Below are 13,700 nucleotides of genomic sequence, written 5' to 3' on the forward strand. Positions count from 1 at the left end.
ACCCGTTCCCTTTTCTAGATCGGGAGATCAAGCTGGTGCGGCCTCTGCACAGCGTGGAGGTGATGGAGACTGAGACGGCCCGCTTTGAAACCGAAATCTCAGAGGAGGATATCCATGCCAACTGGAAACTCAAGGGAGAGCCACTACTCCAGACACCTGTGAGGCTATTTCTGAACTTGTCAACAACTAGAGGAGCTGTGTGACATAAAAAAGGATAGGCAAAAAGTCAGAGTGTGTGCAGGGCATTTAAAATGTGATATCAGGTTCTCTATCAGACCTCAGGCCAAAGAGAGACACTAGGATCTACAACTGTGCACAGACAGGCACGCTTGCCTTCCTTTTGATCTGGCGTACTGGTATAAGGTAGCAGATATCCTGTGATGCTGCTAGTTGGTTCCAAATTATACAGACAGACTATGTCTTGCTTTCCTGATAGTACCTGCCACCTTTATTTCATGAAAAAGAGCTCAAAACTCTATCAAATTTCCTCGCCTAGTTATTTGTGACATTCCTTTCATTAAGCTAGGATGGCCTTGGAAAAAATACCAAAGATTGTTTCCTATGAAACCTTTTTTTCTCCATTGGCACAGGATTGTGAGATCAAGGAAGAAGGTAAAATGCACTTCCTGATTTTGCACAACTGCCGCCTGGATCAGACTGGCGGGGTGGATTTCCAAGCTGCCAACGTGAAATCTAGTGCCCACCTCCGAGTGAAACGTAAGTTGGACGTGTTCCTAGTGAAAAGAAAGGATGTGCTCTTGCAGAAAATGAACTTAACAGTAATTGGATTTATTTAATTAATTATAAAACATTATTTAGGTCCAGAAACTGGCTTTCTTGTATTTACTTCTTTGACCTACTACACACAAAGGTTCAAATTCCAAAGTTTTGGAAATTTCCCTGACCTTGCCGGCCTTTGGAACAAAAGAAACTTAAGCAAGTCATATTCTCCTGCTATGTGCTTTTTCCATTCAGAGCAGTAATGCATACCACGAGGATCTAAGTGAGCACTCAAAAAGACCCCATCCCTCGATGCCTGTAATGATAGCACTATAGAAAAACTCAGCTGTGTGGGCACTCGGACTCAAGAAGGGAGGCGGGGTGCTTGGGCTAACATTTTTGGAAGGTGCGAAGTGTTTGATGGATATGGACAGGCTATGTGATCGCGGGGCCCCTGTCCTCTCCCAATCACAGTCTTAGTTATTTTGGAAGTCACATACCACATGTAGCAAGAGGAACTTGATGCCTGGCAGAGAGACAGATGCAGCGCAGATTTCTTGCTGACCTCGTGCATCACAACGGCAGGGCCCCTACAAATACCCACCCTCCAGCCACCAGCTCTCCCCTTCTCGGCACCAAGGGGCCACATTCACATGAGAGTTAAAACGGTGGCCAGTCCTGCAGCTCTTTCCTTCTTGAAGAGAGCAACCATGAAGATTAATAACTAAGTGTATTCATTCTTTTGGAATTACAAAATGAGTGATCCTGAGATGTTTTCTTCTTCTCGCAAAGCACGAGTCATTGGTCTTCTGAGGCCGCTGAAGGATGTCACGGTGACCGCAGGGGAGACAGCCACCTTCGACTGTGAGCTCTCTTACGAGGATATCCCCGTGGAATGGTATCTCAAAGGGAAGAAACTCGAGCCCAGCGATAAGGTAAAAAGCAGGCGTGTGGTTGCTCTCACGCTCTCCATCTCCACCAGTATGTTCCTTGTTCTTTGTTCTTTCTAATGGCCCTTCTTAAACCTTGCCCTTCCCCTGCCCTACTCTAGCCTGATTTCTGTTGAAATTAGAAAGCATATTTATCACATCTTTGTTGGACTTAACCTGATGGTATTTTTATTGAAGTGGAAATAAAAATTTGAAGTGTGATAAGGTTTTTTGTTTTTTGAGGAAAAGGCAAACTCTCATTAGCTATCAGTGATAGTTTGTTTGATTAACTGGAAGACAGGAGGGATCAAAAAGGCCTTCTGATCAGATGCCTTGTAACCACAGCCCACATTAAGTTTTGTGACTGATTTTCTCCATGCTCTCTAGTGTTCTGCATATAAGAGGATTAAGGAGAGAAGATGGAAATTCCATTTCAGGCAGTTGATCAAGTAGTTGAGATAACTTCTGGGCAGATTTGCTCTTCAAGCATTTCTCCAAAGCTATTTTTAACCCTCAAGTGCTTTGAGCTGTGCAAATTCTGGAATGCCAAGTGGACTATTTACAGTGCAGCTGACAGTTGTGACAAGGAGGGCTCTGAGGTTATCCACATGTGTGTGCAAATATACATTAAGTTGGAGGAAATAGGGGCTCCTGGGTGGTTCAGTGGGTTAAGCCTCTGCCTTTGGCTCAGGTCATGATCTCAGGGTCCTGGGATAGAGCCCCACATGGGCTCTCTGCTCAGCGGGGAGCCTGCTTCCTCCTCTCTCTCTGCCTGCCTATCTGCCTACTTGTGATCTCTCTCTCTGTCAAATAAATAAATAAAATCCTAAAAAAAAAAAAAAAAAAAAAAAAAAAGATGGAGGAAATAACCACATCTCAGTGTTCACTCTTCTATGCTAAAATGTTAGCAATAAGTAAAAACTGAAATGACCATTCAGATAGACCCAAAACATAATTTCCCTAAACTGAGCTATCTGTTCTGCCCCCCACAGCAGTCTGTATGTTTAAATTATCTTTATAATTCTCCATTAATTTTGAATTCTTGGAATAAAACCTACAGAGAATGTCCAACATGGGTTGGAAATAAAGGGCGGTACATTATTCTAGGACTTTTTTTTCAGTTTAAAAAAATCATATCGAAGATGGCATCAAAGCTTCAATACAAATCAAACTTAAGAGGTGAAGGAATAAATGTTAAAAGGGATCCAGGTAACAAAGAGCCATAAAGCTGAGTGAAGTAATTAATAGGAAGGCAAACGCCTTTGAACAAAAAAAAAAAGAGTTTTCTACCGTGCAGTTAAAGGGGAATTCAGTAGCAGACAGTCTGCCTGCTACACAGATAGTAAGAGCCAATCAGTCTCCTCTTTTGTCAAGGACAGAAAAAGCCACTGTGCATTGAAATGGCAGCATGAGAATTAAGCTACATGTGAGGACACATTCCCTGCAGCAAGGTATTCTAAATACTCAACTGGGGGCGCCTGGGTGGCTCAGTGGGTTAAGCCGCTGCCTTCGGCTCAGGTCATGATCTCAGGGTCCTGGGATCGAGTCCCGCATCAGGCTCTCTGCTCAGCAGGGAGCCTGCTTTCTCCTCTCTCTCTGCCTACTTGTGATCTCTCTCTGTCAAATAAATAAATAAAATCTTTAAAAAAATAAATGAATAAATAAATAAATAAATAAATACTCAACTGGGTGATAGAGGCATCTCCACCTTCAAGTTTGCTTTTTTTTTTTTTTTTTGAAATGTACATTTGTCCTGTGAAGTGTGGCTTCATTGCTTTCATGTCCAAATGCAGAGAACTGGCTGATCCTTTGGACGTTTTTAAACTCATGATTTCAATAGAGGAACACTGCTTAAGGACTATATTATTCTTTTGCTATTGAGAATCTTTTGATCAAATTAAGAGCTTTTTTTTAATTAAAAGATCAGTCTCATTGTTTTTTTTTTTTAATTTTTTATTTCTTTTCAGTGTAACAGTATTCATTGTTTTTATACCACACCCAGAGTTCCATGCAATCTGTGCCCTAATACCCACCACCTGGTTCCCCCAACTTCCCACCCCCTGCCCCTTCAAAACCCTCAGATTGTTTTCCAGAGTCCATTGTCTCTCATGGTTCACCTCCCCTTCCAATTTCCTTCAACTCCTTTTTCCTCTCCATCTCCCCTTGTCCTCCATGCTATTTGTTATGCTCCACAAATAAGTGAAACCATATGATAATTGACTCTCTCTGCTTGACTTATTTCACTCAGCATAATCTCTTCCAGTCCCATCCATGTTGCTACAAAAGTTGGGTATTCATCCTTTCTGAAGGAGGCATAATACTCCATAGTGTATATGGATCACATCTTCTTTAACCATTCGTCCGTTGAAGGGCATCTTGGTTCTTTCCACAGTTTGACGACCACAGCCATTGCTGCTATAAACATTGGGGTACAGATGGCCCTTCTTTTCACTAAATCTGTATCTTTGGGGTAAATACCCAGTAGTGCAATTGCAGGGTGATAGGGAAGCTCTATTTTTAATTTCTTGAGGAATCTCCACATTGTTCTCCAAGTGGCTGCACCAACTTGCATTCTCACCAACAGTGGAAGAGGGTTCCCCTTTCTCCACATCCCCTCCAACACATGTTGTTTCCTGTCTTGCTAATTTTGGCCATTCTAACTGGTGTAAGGTGGTATCTCAATGTGGTTTTAATTTGAATCTCCCTGATGGCTAGTGATGATGAACATTTTTTCATGTGTCTGATAGCCATTTGTATGTCTTCATTGGAGAAGTGTCTGTTTATATCTTCTGCCCATTTTTTTATATGATTGTCTGTTTTGTGTGTGTTGAGTTTGAGGAGCTCTCCTGTCTCATTATTTCTAATGTAAGAAATGCTATGCTACTATTTTAATTTGAAATGTAGATTCATAAAAATGTATCCACATTTTATTTAAATATGTATATATATGTATGTATGTATATATGGTCACTAAACTTCTTTCCAGGAATAAAAAAGATCACCTTACTATAATTCTTTGGGTCCTCCTTGGGTCTGTTTTGGCACAAGAATTTTAATTCTTTACTTTAGCCATCTAAAATATGAAACAGTTTAGCTGTTTGTGAACTTGTTCTTGTATTACTTTTATGTCTCTTTTTTAAAAGAACTTAAAGAGAGGCACCTAAGTGGCTCAGTTGTTTAAGCATCTGCTTCAGCTCAGGTCATGATCTGAGTCCTGGGATTGGGCTCTCTGCTCAGTAGGGAGTCTGCTTATCTCTCTCCTTCTGCCCCACCACACTCATGTTCTCTCAATCTCCCTCACAAAAATAAATAAATAAATAAATAAACTTACATATAACTGTGAAGTAGTAAAATCATTTTATTACATTTTGCTGGCTTTCTTTAAAGCTATCATAACAAACTTTCTTTCTTTTTTTAAGATTTTATTTATTTGACAGACAGAGATCACAAGTAGGCAGAGAGGCAAGCAGAGAGAGGAGAGGAAGCAGGCTCCCCGCTGAACAGAGAACCCGATGCATGGCTTGATCCCAGGACCCTGAGATCATGACCTGAGCCAAAGGCAGAGGCTTTAACCCACTGAGCCACCCAGGCGCCCCTCATAACAAACTTTCTAACACCAATTTAATTCAGGCCTTTCAATTCAGTTTACAAAATGTTTAGCCTCCAGAACTACAGCAATCAAACAAATACAGGGATTATAATAGGAAATAAAAAAAGAAAATTTTAGAGAAAACTTTTTTTCCTTTGGCCATCAGTCTGAGAAAGCACAGTTTAGTCTTAATTGGCCTTTAATAATTATGAATTTAAACTTTAACAGCTTGGTCACATATTACATATCAGTCACATATTACAGCAATATGCACCCATGATAGATTAACAATATGTTAAAAGGATAATCCGTTAACGTTATCCTTACAAACATAAACCACCACAAAATTCAGCTTAGTTTTTCCTTTTTTAACATAGTCAAGGTACATTGTAAATGAGCTATTTACCAAGAACCACTGTGTTCTGAGACAAATTCTTGGTAACAGAATAGTCTGGAGCAGCCTCAGAGGAATTTAAATGATAAAACAATGTGTAAATCCATAAGCTATTTCTGTGGATGGGTTGGAATCTGAAATACTTTAAAAGAAGAGCCTGAATTCACAGTCCAAAATTTATTTGGAAACATCATTACAAAAACAAATTTTTTTCCCATTCAAGCATCATGTTGAATAAGTAACTGTGATGCAGGACATCTTAATTACCTTCTCCTATCTGTTTGTATTCCCTTATTGTGTTTTCGACCTTTCTCAGTTATTTAGGTTGTTATATTAAATATAGCCATGACTTAATTAAGAAAAATCTTCATATGAAACTTTATTCTTGACCTCTTCCTTCACACCAGAATAATAAATTTCACTGGTAATAACTTTCACATTATATTTCATCTAAATGAACTCTTAAGTAGTGTAAAACCGATCTCAATGACAGGGCACAGCATCTCGCAGACTTTTCTATGGGCAAACTAGAAGCAGCCCTTGTCATCTCAGCGTTACTACTGTGAAGACGGCCCTGTCTGTAGGCTGATTTATAATTGTGCAAGCCACAATTATGGGACGTAATGGCAGCCCACACCAATGAGGTGTATTCCTTTGGACAATTCATTATTCTACAGACTGCCTCTTCAAACCACCTAAGGTTGCATTTACAACAAGAATTCCTCACCCAAATATTAACAGTGATGGTAGCATTTGTCTTGATAGTCTAAGATCACAATATTGCAGCTTTCTGTATCCAGTAATTTTTTCCTTCCTTTCATGATTTAGCTTTTCCAAGTTCTATCATATATATAAACTCAGTAGCAGAATGGAAGAAAATATTTATCTATGTAAATATATATATTCAGAAGTATAAATAGAAATTCACCTAGGCATTTCAACATAAAAGGCCACTTAATAATTATATAAGGATAAATAGGAAAGCCTAAAATTCCCTTAGAAGATTCCAAACAACTGGTTAAAATCATTTTCAAAGGCATGTGTGCTCTCTCTCTCTCTATATATATACATATATGCTTATAAAACAACTTGGAAAGAAATGTTTCAAATTATTTACCTAAGTGAATTAAATGTACCTACGTATGTATTGAATTGCTGTTTCATATAGTCTTAAACTGTGCTTTTTTTTTCTTTTTCCTAAAAAAATTAGGTGGTCCCACGTTCAGAAGGAAAAGTTCATACACTTACTCTGAGGGATGTAAAGTTAGAAGATGCTGGAGAAGTCCAACTAAGAGCAAAAGATTTCAAAACTCATGCCAACCTTTTCGTGAAAGGTAATTACAAGGCTTATTTTTAAAAACGTGTAATGCAGAGATTCATAAATAACATCAACTCTCAATTATGAGGAGTACCATAGATCATTAAAATCCACCAAGTATTCGAATTTTACTTTTTTGGCCTAACAAAATAGTTCACAGACTATTAAAAAAAAAAAGTCAAAATGAAGTAGAATATATTTTACTTTCTCTTCCTGTCCCCCCTGTTTATGTTGCTTTCAATAAATGGCTGGAGGAAGAATTATTATCAAACTGGGTAACTACTGCGTTATTAACTGACGCTCCGCTACTATGTCCTCGATGTTTCGTATGGTTTAAAACACCTTTCCTCTGTATGTATCAATAATGATGAAATATCATTATTAGAGGAAAGCATCCAAATGGAATCAAGACTTACAAAAGCAATTTAAAAACAGAAAAAAACCCTGGCAGTCTCAGAAGAAAGTTAAGGAGGTGCTCAGACTCTTGGAGAAGGAAAGGAAAACTACCTTGCCTAATTAGTGTGATTCTTTCAGAACCCCCTGTTGAGTTCACTAAGCCTCTTGAGGACCAGACAGTTGAAGAAGAAGCCACCGCCGTCCTTGAGTGTGAAGTATCCAGAGAAAATGCTAAGGTGAAATGGTTCAAAAATGGGACAGAAATTCTCAAAAGCAAGAAGTATGAAATTGTGGCTGATGGCAGGGTCAGAAAACTTATTATACACGGCTGTACCCCAGAGGATATTAAAACATACACTTGTGACGCTAAGGATTTTAAGACTTCCTGTAACCTGAATGTCGTGCGTAAGTATTCTTCTTACATGGGACTTTTCATTTGCAACTCTTTGATAACAGCAACAACAACAACAAACCCTGACACCGTTTGCATGCCCTTCTTGGCCTAACTGCTTTCTTGGCAACTTACAATATCAATACTGACACAACCTGATCCTTTATGTGTTTAAAAAAAAAAAGAAAAGAAGGAAAAGGAAAGAAAAGCTGTTCCACTACATCTGGTCTGATAAGGACACATTGATCCCTTTCACTATGCTTCTGATCAGTGAGCAGAGGTGCTCTTTGTTTAGAGCCGTAAAGCTACCCTAGGAATATCCTGAGACAGATAAGGACAAATTGAATGAGAGAGACAAAAAAGGAATCATGATTTTTAAAAAGGGGGAAAAAAAAAGAGGAAAGAAAGAAAGGAAAACAATTTCCACTTGGAAAGAAATGAATTCTCAGGTGTCAGGAACAGCTAGAAAATGAGCATGAAATTTCAGTTTGAATGGGATCACACTCCAGTCCGCTGTAGTATGATAAAGCCCGCTTACACAAGGCTATCTCTGAAAATAAGAAGGGAAAATAAGGTGGAGCGAAGCCTGGATTCTTGGATCCTGTGAATGAAGAGAACGCTAATGCTAATGTTTAGCATTACCGTTTCGTTTGGTGAAAAATACATCTTGTTTCTAAATGTCACGTGCTAGCTCTTTTCTTCCTCATTCATTTGTCCAGTGATAACATTTTCCAGTGTGTATTTTTGTGCAATAGCTGCTGTTTGGTTTAGTTGCTTCCCATCTGTCAACAGCTACAAAATAGTGGCTTTGATTGTGCTCCCATGTGTCTTGTACTGTTTTATTCTTTCTTCTTTGTGGGCACTCTGCTTTTAGCAAATGAGAGAAGCTTCTTGGGTCTCCTTCTTCCCTTTGTCATCTCCTTTGCTGCCACACCAGGAAAGCTCAGCCACCATGAGCATATCTTCGATTCCACTGGCCAGCATTTGTGTCCCAGAGTTTCACTGATCAAGAACGATCATCCTGGGAAGGACTCACAAGGAGCCCTAAAAGGAGGAAGGACAAGGGGGCAGCCTTCTGATCCTACCCATCGGCTGACTTAATTCTGGAAATAAATGAAATGAGAGATATATAAAAAACAACAACAAATCACCCACCCATACAAAACACATTGCTTTGTTGCACTAATAGATGTCTGACTTATGTGTGACATCTTTGAAGCTGATTAAAAAAAAAGAGAGAAAGAAAAAAGCTAAGCATGTGTGATTTCAATTGCCTCTCAGCCATAGACAAGACTGGTTATAGCACTTCAAGCTGCATTATCACTGAATTCTGCTAATTTCTCCAAGATTATTATGTAGCCTGCCTTAAATAAAATAATGTTTCTTTGCTACTGGTGTTTCCTGTGACAGTATCAGGAAATGGTCTGATTTCTGGAGCAGTATCAAAGAGAACTTTCCTTCTCTGGAGGAGTATCAAAGAGAATTTTCCTTCTGGCCATCATTCAGGAGAACCTTGTTGATCATTGATAGGTTGTAGATACAGATATGTAATCTATTGGACATACAGTATGCCACATAGTTTTATGAAACCTACAGAGATGTGTTTAAAAAAAAAAAAAAAGCATCATATGTGAATGGCAGCTCTAAGTGCTTTCAAAGTCTGTTGTAGCCTGTTAAGATGGAAAGGCCCTGCAAAGGGCCAGAGTAAATTGTTACTTTGTACAAAGAGTACTCTGACAGCAAATGTCAGAGTAAATTACTAGAAACCTCATTTTGAATTCTGACGACCTTCTCTTACAGCTCCTCATGTGGAATTCTTAAGACCACTCACCGATCTTCAAGTTAAAGAAAAAGAAATGGCTCGGTTTGAGTGTGAAATTTCCCGAGAAAATGCTAAGGTCTGTGACTGTATGATTGCTGTCTTGTGTTGTCAGATACCTCTGTTCACTTTTGGCCCAGACAAAACAGGAAAAAAAAAAGGGAAAGTGAATCAGATCTGAGTATCACTTTGCTTCAGATTAAAGATTATTACTTTGGTGTGAAATGCATACTTGATCCCATTATTCTCCTTGTAGTATTATTCATTAACTATCACTTGAAAACCAATGGACTTACAATCAAGAGATTCAGATATTATTGGTTTGGGCCATATGAAATTGCTGTGTTCTTAGGCTGAGAACAAATATCTATAATTTCATGTGTTTCATTAACTACCATTGGCAAATCAGCTGTCTCAGTTTACACATCCAAAAACAAAGGACTTAGTCTACATGATACCTAAAGCCCTCTCTATGGCTCTCATATATGATCCCATTATCTTTAACAACTGGTAGCAGCATCACAGCAGCTAACTTAACAATAATGGAAGGAGTTTGTTCTTGCCCTTTTGGGTCTAGGTTATATTTGTATTTATCACTCTGGTTCTGCTTCACACCATAGTCCTGTTGGTTGTTTAAAAAAAAAAAAAAAACTCAGAATCCTAATTCCTCTTAAGGACACATAGGTGAAGGAACAATAAGAAAACTGAGAAAAGTGTCTATGTATCGCAAATATAGGTTCAGTGGTTTAAAGATGGTGCTGAAATCAAAAAGGGCAAAAAGTATGACATCATATCTAAGGGAGCCGTGCGCATTCTTGTCATCAACAAATGTCTACTGGATGATGAAGCAGAGTATTCCTGTGAAGTAAGGACAGCAAGAACTTCTGGCATGCTGACCGTACTGGGTAAGGGTGAAGTCTTTCTTTGCAGAAGTATATGTTTTGGGGAAAAAAATAATTTTCAGTTGAACTCAATGTTGTTGTTGTTGTTGTTATTCTTGCAGAAGAAGAAGCTGTCTTTACAAAAAATCTTGGCAACATTGAAGTTAATGAAGGAGACACTATAAAACTGGTTTGTGAAGTCTCCAAGCCTGGAGCAGAAGTGGTTTGGTACAAAGGGGATGAAGAGATCATTGAAACAGGAAGATACGAAATCCTTACCGAAGGACGAAAGAGAATCCTAATCATTCAGAACGCTCACCTTGAGGATGCCGGCAGCTACAACTGCCGACTCCCAAGTTCTCGAACTGATGGCAAAGTCAAAGTCCACGGTAGGAAAATTACAATAAATCATATTTTAAGAATTCATACTTGATGCATATAAGGAACAGAAGCTGAAGTTTTTAATACCTTGCAACTTCTTCTTTCCAGAACTCGCTGCTGAATTTCTCTCAAAGCCTCAGAACCTTGAAATACTTGAAGGAGAAAAGGCTGAATTTGTCTGCACTATATCAAAGGAAAGCTTTGAAGTCCAGTGGAAGAGGGATGATAAGACACTTGAATCAGGAGACAAATATGACATTATTGCTGATGGCAAAAAGAGGATCCTGGTTGTGAAAGATGCCACATTACAAGATATGGGCACTTACGTAGTCATGGTTGGAGCCGCGAGAGCAGCAGCTCACTTGACAGTAATTGGTAAGTTGGTTTTAGCTTCTTGGGTTTGCTTCCAGTTGCCTCTATGTCGGTCCTTCTTCATACTCTAAGAATTGTCGGTTGCTTTCAGAAAAACTCAGGATCATAGTTCCTCTAAAGGACACTCGTGTAAAGGAACAACAAGAAGTCGTCTTCAACTGTGAAGTCAATACAGAAGGTGCCAAAGCCAAATGGTTCAGAAATGAAGAGGCCATATTTGATAGTTCAAAATACATCATTCTGCAAAAAGACCTGGTCTACACACTCAGAATTAGAGATGCACGATTAGATGATCAAGCCAATTACAGTGTGTCTCTGACCAATCACAGAGGTGAAAATGTTAAGAGTGCTGCTAATCTGATAGTAGAAGGTAAGTCACTTATGTAGTATCAACAATAGTTTTTAAATCAGTATCTACTCTGAACACAGTTAAAGTCAACATTTTCTCCTTTACAACAGAGGAAGACCTGAAGATTATTGAGCCTCTTAAAGATATTGAAACAATGGAGAAGAAAACTGTCACATTCTGGTGCAAGGTGAATCGCCTCAACGTAACCCTGAAGTGGACCAGAAATGGAGAAGAGGTGCCTTTAGACAACCGTGTTTCATACAGAATTGATAAATATAAGCACTCTCTAATCATTAAAGACTGTGGCTTCCCAGATGAGGGTGAATACATGGTCACGGCTGGACAAGATAAATCTGTTGCTGAGCTTCTGATCATAGAAGCCCCGACGGAATTTGTAGAGCCCTTAGAAGACCAGACAGTCACTGAGTTTGATGATGCGGTCTTCTCCTGCCAGCTCTCCAGAGAGAAGGCAAATGTGAAATGGTACAGAAATGGGAGAGAAATCAAAGAAGGCAAAAAGTAAGTGAGAGCCTCTTAAGTTCTGTTTCTGGAACTACCTGTACATGTGTGACGACTCAGTGATCATTAGGCTGAGCAATAAGCAATAATTCAATCTCTTCTCTCAGATACAAATTTGAAAAAGATGGAAAGATACATAGACTCATTATAAAAGACTGCAGGCTGGATGATGAATGTGAATATGCTTGTGGAGTAGAAGACAGAAAATCTCGAGCCAGACTTTTTGTGGAAGGTACGTACTGAGTGCAAGGACAATTTTAATATTAGTACCAGCCTTTAAAGGTCGTTAACTCAAGTGCAAACGTTAGTATTCATTTTATATTTTCTTTTCAGAAATCCCTGTTGAGATCATCAGGCCTCCCCAGGATATTCTGGAAGCCCCTGGTGCCGATGTTGTCTTTTTGGCTGAGCTCAACAAAGATAAGGTGGAAGTACAGTGGTTAAGAAATAACATGGTCATTGTTCAGGGTGACAAACACCAGATGATGAGTGAAGGAAAGGTACACAGGCTACAGATTTGTAATATTCAACCTCGTGACCAGGGTGAATACAGATTTATTGCCAAAGACAAAGAAGCCAGAGCTAAGCTAGAACTGGCAGGTAAATCCCTTTCTTTTGTGTTCAGTTATCCTTACAATATCACAGATACTCTGTAAGTTTCAGATTTCACAATTAATTAGATAATGCTTGTGAAACCTTTTATTTCTGCTAGGCTCTACCCACGTCTAACTATTCTAATGTCTCTTACCACAAAGTGTCCTGAATAAGAGGTCATTGATAGCTTCTTCTTTATGTGTTAGAACCTTGAACAGGTGCTGGCACATGGTAGCTGTTCATTATTTCCTAGAAGTAACATATTGCCCTGAAATTCATCCCCAAAAACCTCGACCCAGAGAAAGCTCTGGTCTCTTCTATTTTCCAAACCCCTCTGGACCGTCTTAGGTCTGTTCTCATCCTGACTCAAGCTTCCAAGACATCCTTATGGGTTGTCATTCTGAAAAAGCCAGTTTCCCTTGTACATAAAATTCTGTTTGGTTTATCTTGAACTAAGACATGCCTACTTTATAAAAACAAACAAATATGTTTTGTTCTATATTTAGTTCTCCATTATTATTTTTGGCAAAGAAGGGAGATTTTACAGTTTTATATCAGCCTTAATCCTCTGTTCTCAAGTCTGACAATTTGCAAAGATGCCCTCTCTGCTCTAAAGTTATTGTGATATACTTCCAAGGTTATGTAACCAATATTTGCTAACAAATATATAGCAAAGAAGCTGTGGTATAGCTAGACTGTAATGCATAACTCAGAAGCATTCACATGTTCTTTTTCTCACCAGCTGCACCTAAAATCAAGACAGGTGACCAAGATCTTGTGGTTGACGTTGGCCAGCCTCTGACAATGGTGGTGCCCTATGATGCCTACCCTAAAGCAGAAGCTGAGTGGTTTAAAGAAAATGAACCTCTGTCTTCAAAAACTGTTGATACTACAGCTGAACAAACTTCTTTCAGAATTTTAGAAGCTAAGAAAGGAGACAAAGGAAGGTATAAAATTGTGCTTCAGAACAAACATGGAAAAGCAGAAGGATTCATCAATTTAAAAGTTATTGGTAAGCCCTTGCATCACTTGGACTTGATTGGCAAAG

The 13,700-nt window shown here is 39.0% G+C and overlaps 1 protein-coding gene across 3 annotated transcripts in view; it reads left to right on the forward strand.

Moving 5' to 3' along the window:
• TTN (titin) overlaps positions 1-13,700 on the forward strand; it is a 282,606-nt gene that overhangs the window by 175,611 nt on the left and 93,295 nt on the right. For all 3 annotated transcript variants that reach the window (XM_059166916.1, XM_059166913.1, XM_059166914.1), the window contains 14 exons: positions 19-158; positions 591-717; positions 1,513-1,655; positions 6,843-6,966; positions 7,485-7,751; positions 9,538-9,635; positions 10,293-10,461; positions 10,560-10,826; positions 10,927-11,193; positions 11,282-11,560; positions 11,650-12,058; positions 12,166-12,290; positions 12,392-12,658; positions 13,395-13,664. In XM_059166916.1, coding sequence (XP_059022899.1) covers positions 19-158; positions 591-717; positions 1,513-1,655; positions 6,843-6,966; positions 7,485-7,751; positions 9,538-9,635; positions 10,293-10,461; positions 10,560-10,826; positions 10,927-11,193; positions 11,282-11,560; positions 11,650-12,058; positions 12,166-12,290; positions 12,392-12,658; positions 13,395-13,664 — 2,952 coding nt within the window. The remainder of the gene's footprint in view (positions 1-18; positions 159-590; positions 718-1,512; positions 1,656-6,842; positions 6,967-7,484; positions 7,752-9,537; positions 9,636-10,292; positions 10,462-10,559; positions 10,827-10,926; positions 11,194-11,281; positions 11,561-11,649; positions 12,059-12,165; positions 12,291-12,391; positions 12,659-13,394; positions 13,665-13,700) is intronic.

This window comes from Mustela lutreola, chromosome 3, assembly GCF_030435805.1.
Source record: "Mustela lutreola isolate mMusLut2 chromosome 3, mMusLut2.pri, whole genome shotgun sequence".
Taxonomy (NCBI): domain Eukaryota; kingdom Metazoa; phylum Chordata; class Mammalia; order Carnivora; family Mustelidae; genus Mustela; species Mustela lutreola.